Raw genomic sequence first — 7,891 nt, forward strand, 5'->3', positions numbered from 1 at the left:
CCGCTCACTGCGGCTGCTGGCTGCTCATGCTGGCTGCTGGCTACACACGGTAGCCCATGGCAACCCACTGCCACAGGGGCTGCGGCCTACACCGTCGCTGGCGACTCATGGCAGCCCAGCTCCAGGTTGAGCTGTTGTTCAACATCTTAGCTGTGGAGGGCAGTGTCACTGGCCCTCATATTTGGAATCCGAACCGGGGCCCTCCAGCATCCCAAGCCAGTTCTTAACCATCACGCTACTTGGCCGGCCCTTGGTTTACTCCTTTTGATGGAACATATTTTCCAAAAGCTTCCTGAGAAGGAATGTTAAGAAAGAACGTTTCTTTTTTTGAGTGGCCAGTTGGCTCAGTTGGTTAGAGCGCAGTGCTCATAACACCAGGGTTGCCGGTTCGATTCCCACATGGGCCAGTGAGCTGCGCCCTCCACAACTAGATTGAAGACAGCGACTTGACTTGGAGTTAATGGGTCTGGGAAAGACATCCCCAGTAAAATTTTTAAAAAAAGAAAGAAAGAAAGAGCTTTTTTTAAGACCTTGTATGTTTGAAATATCTTTACCCTCACACTGTTTCTCCTCAGAATGTTGAAGGTACCACTGCATTGTCTTCTGGCTTCTGATGTTTCTGTGGAACAGAAACAGAAGGAACAGAAGCCATTCTGACTCCTTATCCTTGGTGGCTGGGATCTTTTTTAAAAAAATTCCTGTTCTGAAATTTCACAGTGATGTGCCTTAAGATGAGTCTTTTATTGTTCAGTGAGCTGGGCATTGGGTGGGACTGTCAATCTGATATTGTCCTATATTATTTCTTGGAAATTCCCCCACCCCCACCATCATCTCTGTTCTCATTCAGGAATTTGGTTTAATCGTTGAATTTTCTTATCTTTATTTCAGTACATTAATGACATTGTGCTCTATTTTCTAGGCAGTTTCCTTGACTTGATGATCTAGCTGTTCTATCACAAAATCGATTTTGCTTCTCACTTTTATTTTTAATTCCTGAGAGCTCTTGTTTAACTGTGAATTGCCCTGCCCCCTTTTACAGCCTGTTCTTTTTTCACAAATGGAATCTCTTCTGTCTCTGAGAATGAGAATGATACTGATAGTGATATTTTGAAATTTTCCTCTCTTCCTACATTTATTCTGTTTCCTCCCAGTTTCTTTGTGTGTTTTCTATCTTTTCTAGTAGACTCACACTTCAGATGTCTGGTTATTCTTGGTGCCCCATTCTTATGTAAGAGTGAGCCGCTAAAAAAAGCCAATGGACATTTTATGCAGGGGGTAGGCTTGTTGAATGATAGATTTCACTGTAGGGTGATTGGAATGGAAACCCAATATTTTGTTGGGAGGACACCCTACATGTCAGTGTCTGTAGGTCTTTACTCTCAGGCCTGAGAGCTTCCCCAGGACGGAGTCTTCCAATCTCCAGCTCAAGGGTGTATAAGCTTGGCCAGGGTTCTGGGAACTCAGTGAGAGTAAGGGTCTGTGGGTCTCACTAGTCAATATTTAGACTTTCAGTTAATCACTTTGGAAACACTTGCTTTCAGCCACTGTTATCTCTAAATCTAGGGTCCCTTTCAGATCTGAAAATTAAAGATATTTTCAGAAATACAGGGTTTCAAAAAAAAATAAATAATCATTATCCCCTAAGGCTCTGGGGTAGAGAAGTTGTGTGCTCATGATGAGTGAGGGAGGGGATGGAGAGGTGACTGTTTCTATAGACTGTCCACCAGTCCTCTTGATTTCTGTCCCCACCTTATAGCCATCTGTATGGCCAATTCCTGAGACCTTTTGAGATTCATTGACAATATTTTTGCTGGGTTTTTAGATTTCTTGCCTTTTAGCTACTTTGTTTTCATGTCTCGTAGTGGGCCAGGTTAGATACTACTTTTTAGCTGATAGTAGTTTGTTAAATCACATATTAGTTTTTATTATCTCCAGCTCATTCTTTGGTTTTGTATGTTTGGTTCTATGGGTTTATAGGTGTTAATCCCCACTGCCGTCATTCTAGTGGAGTTCAGGGAGGGAGGGAGGGAGGGAAGTAGGCATGGATGTTTAACCTCACCATCTTTAATCAGAAGTCCCCATCCATTTGTAGACTCATCTTGAGCTCTGCCTCCTTGAGACTTTCACCCAGTGGTCTGACATCTGAGGTTGCTTTTTTTTTTTTTCTCTTTTTTCTCTCTCTATTTTCTTGTTTATTTTTGGCAATGAAAATGCAAGATGCATTGTGCAGAAAAAAGGAGGGGTGGGTCATGGAGTGCCACTTAGAGCATCTGCTGAAGCACTCTTCCCTGAAGACATTTTATCAGTGGTTGGTGTTCTCTGAAATTGATGACTAACAATTTCTTCCTTTGTTTCTTGACCCATGTACTTTTAACCTTAAAACTTTGGAGAGTAATTTCACAGGGATGGCTGAGGAAATGATTCACCTCTGATTTATTATTATAATAAGTGCATGTATCCAGCCTGCTCAGACTATGTAGGTGGTGTGTTGTCCAGGCTTTAAATCAAGTTGTAAGCGCGAGTTTTGCACTGTATTCTGTATATTAGCAAAGTAACACGACGTGTTTGTCCAAAGGGATTTTCGTGACTACATGTATGTGGTGCGTATTCTTGTTTTGAACAGTTGCACACTGACAAGAAGCAGATCAGCGTCGGGTTCATCGGCTATCCAAATGTTGGCAAGAGCTCTGTCATAAACACACTGCGCTCCAAGAAAGTTTGCAATGTGGCCCCCATTGCAGGTGAAACAAAGGTACGTGTGGCTCGAGGGGGTCTTATTCCTCATATTTTATTTCCATGGAAGGTGATTATTTAAGACATGGAGATTTGTGTCTACTTCTCTTGAATGAGGCCCACCTTTGAGGTTAGCCTCCATCTAATAGTGTGAAACATACCAGAGTTGTTTCTCCCTGTTTTGCTAAGACCGAATACTTTGTAAGCCACTGTGTGACTTTGGCATGATTTGATAAGTGCCACTCATGCATGTCTAAGTCTCTTTTAAATTGTCACTTTTACTTTCATAAACAAAACTACCCCAAGAATATTTGATGCCTGGCTTAAGAAAGAAAACTATTGCCATTGTTCTATGGAAAGAAAACTTTTGATGATGAAACAATAAAGATTTTAAATATCAAAAAATAAATAAATAAAAGAAAGAAAACTAAACAGGAGGGGAGATCCTGGCAGGTGGGGGTCGTTCCCTAGAGAACATAGAAAGTTTGGGGGCAGCATGGTTCTGCTGAAAGGAAGAGAGGCCAAGCAGTATTAAGCTTCCAAGAGTGCTTTTTTTTTTTTTTTAAGATTTTTATTGGGGAATTGGGGGAGGGGAACAGCGCTGGGGAATTGGGGGAAAGGGAACAGACAAGTTGCTGTCCTTTTGTTCTTCAGTCTAGTTGTGGAGGATGTTGCTTCACTGGCCCAAGTTGGCACCATCATTGCACTCTTCCTGGGCGAGGCAGATCAGTCGCCGGCTTCTGGACGGCTGCTCACTGCGGCTGCTGGCCGCTCACGCTGGCTGCTGGCCACACACGGTAGCCCATGGCAACCCACTGCAGCAGGGGCTGCAGCCAGGGCGACTCATGGCAGCCCAGCTCCAGGTTGAGCTGTTGTTCAGCATCTTAGCTGTAGAGGGCAGTGTCACTGGCCCTCCTATGTGGGATCTGAACTGGGGCCCTCTGGTGTCCCAAGCCAGCTCTTAACCAACGCGCCACTCGGCCGGCCCCCCAAGAGCACTTTTAAAAATCGGGGTTTACTGGATATTATTGCGCAATACTGGATGGCGATGTCGCTGCATTATTTTTAGACTCCTAGCTGATGGAAGCTGTAGTTCACACTTAGTGAAATGCCTCTTGCGTAGCACAAGGAGAGGAGAGACTTCGTAGCTTAATTACTCAGCAGGTTGCTTCTCTCTGACAACCCCCCCCTCCCCGTTTCTAGCTTCGTGAGCACCAGGGGTTTGTGAAATTAGACTCCTTGTGTTTGACCTGGGAAACCTCTGGCTTTTTGCTGTCTCAGGTCTGGCAATATATTACCTTGATGCGTCGGATATTCCTTATCGACTGTCCAGGGGTGGTGTACCCCTCTGAGGACTCGGAGACAGACATTGTGCTAAAAGGAGTTGTGAGTATCCTGTCCTCAGAGGCTGTTTGCCTTTCGGGGAAAGCGTTCGGTGGGGAACCCTGGATACCTTTGCTTTTTACTCATTCAGAAGACAGTTTGGGGTCAACCTGTCTGACCAAACTAGAGGAACATGATGCTGAGCAGGGCGGCCTCTCCGTTCCACTTAAGCCTGTTTGAGGAGTTCGTGGAACCATGGGCATATCTGGTTAATGTCATCCCACAAAACAGTTTGGAGTTTACACACAGGATCCAAAGGGAAGCAGGGCCTGTTTATGTTTAGTGATAATTCATCCTCATGGGTTTATGGGTTGAGTCATTTTGGACCTTAGTCATTTCCTCACTTTTTTCTGAACACGATCGAAAACTTTAACTGGTTCCACTTAACCTTAACCAGCGCTGCTGGCTATACATCCTGTGCACATTCCTCCCGCCTCTCGTAAACTATTCGATTCTCCTCGTGTCCGGGGATTGGCAGGCTTTTAACCATTCCTGCAAGTGAGTACAAAGAAGCATTCCAAGTTTAAACTGCTTGCGGAAACCACTCAGTTAGTTTGTGGGCGACTGGGATTAGGCTGAGTCCTGGGCTCCATGGCGGCGGCCAGCTGACTGTGGCACTCCTTCCAGCCGACCATGTCTAGCCACCTCGGGGACAGGCCCCTGCCAGGCCCCACTTGCTGTGTGGTGTTGACATCCGCTTTCAGATATTATTACAGAGAACACTGGGAACTTCCCTGCTTCCATAATAAGGTTTGTAAACAAGAGATTTCCTATTCACATCTAGGTTCAAGTTGAAAAAATTAAGACTCCTGAAGACCATATCGGTGCTGTACTCGAACGAGCAAAGCCAGAATATATCAGCAAGACATACAAAGTTGAGTCCTGGGAGAATGCCGAGGACTTCCTTGAGAAGCTAGCTCTCCGGACTGGGAAGTTATTAAAGGTGAGCCCTGGTTTGTGAGAGTTTAAACTGGGACATCCTGTATCATGTGCACATGGGAGTCTGGACCCCTTTTTTTTTTTTAATCTGCATCATGTGACCAGTATGAAACCTGGAAAGTAGGTGGTGATGAACAACTGGGAGAGCTGACATGCTTCCAAACTGGGAGGTGGTTTTGTCCTTTGAATTTAATTGGGAATTTTTCTGTGACATTTCAGGGGGGTGAGCCCGACTTGCAGACTGTGGGCAAGATGGTTCTCAATGACTGGCAGAGGGGCCGCATTCCTTTCTTTGTCAAGCCGCCCAACGCAGAGCCCCCTGCTGCCTCCCAGGTAAGAACAACGTGGACCCATCTCTTGAAAATCATGGCTCCTGACCCACGTGTAGTGTCTTTTGATTGCTTCCCTTTACAGAGCATCTTCTTCTGTTAGAGCATTTCAGCTGCAGTGTCTCCCCGTACAGAGTGCCATTGCCATGACCTTGTTGCGGGGGTGGCACTTGGATGCATGCTAGAAGACCAAGTGTAAATACTAGTCTCTTTGGGGCCTTGAAGGAAGATGGCTCATTAAATGTAGGTGCTCTTCTGGCACTTGTATCGTTTCTTACAATTGAGGAACAGAGGCATTTCCAAGATCCATTTCTTTAACAGACATTTATTAGGCCCAGCCGTGTGCCAGGCACAGGGAATGTAGGAATAAGTAACAGCCCTAGCCCTCAAAGAAGCTGGTAATCAGGTGGGAAAGGCGAGTGCCCCCATTGGTACTCAGGGAAAGAAGTCTTAGATGTGGGGCCTCTGGGCTGGATTGAGAAGCTTCCCTGTCGTCCCAGTCCCCTCACCCTGGCAGTGGCCAACCACAGGCTCCAGCGTAAGCGCTTTGCTTTTCTATTTCTAGGATCTTTTCCACAGGACAGCCTGGTCTCTTGAAAAGGAGGTGGCTTCCATACTCATCTTCTGGGTTCATCTAGCTCTGGTTTCCTCTTACCTGAGCGCCATTCTGAGAGTTTCAGTTGTCAGCTAGAAATTTCCAGTTGAATATTTCCTCTAGCATTTCAAAGTCAACATACCTGAAACTGATGTTAATCTACTTGCTTCCCCTCTCCCCTAAAACCCCCAAACAACCCAACAAAACAATTCCTCTGCCATCTTATTTGTATCTTAAGTTGTTCTTCATTGATTCATTCATTCAGCAAAGATACATTGAGTATCTCCTGTGTGTCAGACACTCTTCTGGGTACTGGAGATACTGCAGTGAAAAGCAGACAAATCCCTGTCCTCCTCTGTGCGTGTGTGTGTGTGCGCGTGTGTGCATGCATGTGTGTGCGCACCAGTGGTCGAATTCTCTTGACACCAACTGTGTGTCCAGTACTTCAGTCCTGACACTAACTCCCAGAGGCAGCCCCTACAGGTTAAGGTCTTCTCAGATGCCAGCTGCAGATGGGGTTCCTAGGCAACCCCCACTTCTGCCCAGCTAACTACAAATTCAAGGGTTCCCAGGTTTGATGATTTGCTAAAATAACTCCTGGAACTTAGAATAGTGCTTTGCTTATGGTTACTGGTTTATTATACAGGATATAGCTCAGGAACAGCTAAATGGAAGACATGTGTTGGGTGAGGGATGGGGCTGGGGGGTGGCCTGGAGTTTCCACACCCTCTCCAGCCACACCACCCTCCCAGCACATCAGTGTGTTCACCAACCCAGAAGCTCCCCGGACCCCGTCCTTCGGGTTTTATGGAGGTTTCATTACATAGGCACTATGGATTAAATCAGAATCATTGGCTCTTGGTGAGTGAGCTCAACCTCCAGCCCTCTAATCAAGTGCTTGGCCTTTCTGGGGATCAGCCCTCATGCTGAATGGCCCCACCATGAGGCATCTCATTGGCAAGAATAAAATGATATCACACATGTGACGCACCGGTCTGAAGCCTGGCAGATAACTCCTCTTCGCACCACTTTCTTAAGCAAGCCAGCCATTTCAGGGCTCCCGAACTCAGGGCTCCTTCTGAACTCACCTCATAGGTTCTCCTCACACCTCAGACCCTTCCTTTGAGATGTCTCCTCAGTGCTTCTCCTTAATACTCGACACTAGTGCTGCTTTCATCCTTACCATTCAGCTTGGCTTTCATTCTCGTGGTGTGTGTGAATTTTGAATGTATTTATCTCAACAACCCCCTTTCCTTACAATCCTCAGGGAAGGTGTAGGGAATCTTTACCTGTCTAACAGTAAATGGTTGATTGGTTGTAATGATTAAATAAACTTAATAGTTGGTGCATCCTTTGGAACTGCAGCTATATTCCTTTTATCCTGTAACACTGGATTCTGGGTTTATTGCACATTGGCTTATAACTGATTAGGATGTGACTCAAATTTGGGTGTTTTCAGTATTCTCCCTTAGTCCTGAGAAGAGGATAGCCTCATTTGAGAGCACGGTGTAAGTTCAGAGATTCAGTTTTTATCTTGATTCCATTTCTCGTCCCGTCCCCACCCCTCACCCCTTTCTGGCCTGAATAGCTTCCGTCCTCATCACCTCTGGAAGCTGCCACAGAAATAACCCAGAACAACGCAGAGGAGGAAGTCACAGAAACTGGAGGTGAAGAGTCAGAATTTGTCATCGAGAAGGAAAAAGGAGAGAACAGTCACAGTGACACCAACTCAGAGATGCAACAGATTCTCGCGCGGGTTCGGCAGAACTTTGGCAAAATCAATGTGGTGCCTCAGTTCTCTGGGGATGACCTGGTTCCTTTGGAGATGTCAGATATCGAGGAGGAGCTTGAGAGCTCTTGTGCAGAGGAGGAGGAGGAGGAGGAGGAGGAACAGCAGCCACAAGGAGAAGAC

At 45.9% G+C, this 7,891-nt stretch overlaps 1 protein-coding gene across 1 annotated transcript in view; it reads left to right on the forward strand.

Annotated features, from left to right (window-relative positions):
- GNL2 (G protein nucleolar 2) overlaps positions 1–7,891 on the forward strand; it is a 40,594-nt gene that overhangs the window by 15,162 nt on the left and 17,541 nt on the right. Inside the window, exons 9-12 of the mRNA XM_019657538.1 lie at positions 2,624–2,752; positions 4,015–4,119; positions 4,901–5,059; positions 5,275–5,388. Of these exons, the coding sequence (XP_019513083.1) occupies positions 2,624–2,752; positions 4,015–4,119; positions 4,901–5,059; positions 5,275–5,388 (507 nt within the window). The remainder of the gene's footprint in view (positions 1–2,623; positions 2,753–4,014; positions 4,120–4,900; positions 5,060–5,274; positions 5,389–7,891) is intronic.

Source organism: Hipposideros armiger, unplaced genomic scaffold (genome assembly GCF_001890085.2).
Source record: "Hipposideros armiger isolate ML-2016 unplaced genomic scaffold, ASM189008v1 scaffold_10, whole genome shotgun sequence".
Taxonomy (NCBI): Eukaryota; Metazoa; Chordata; class Mammalia; order Chiroptera; family Hipposideridae; genus Hipposideros; species Hipposideros armiger.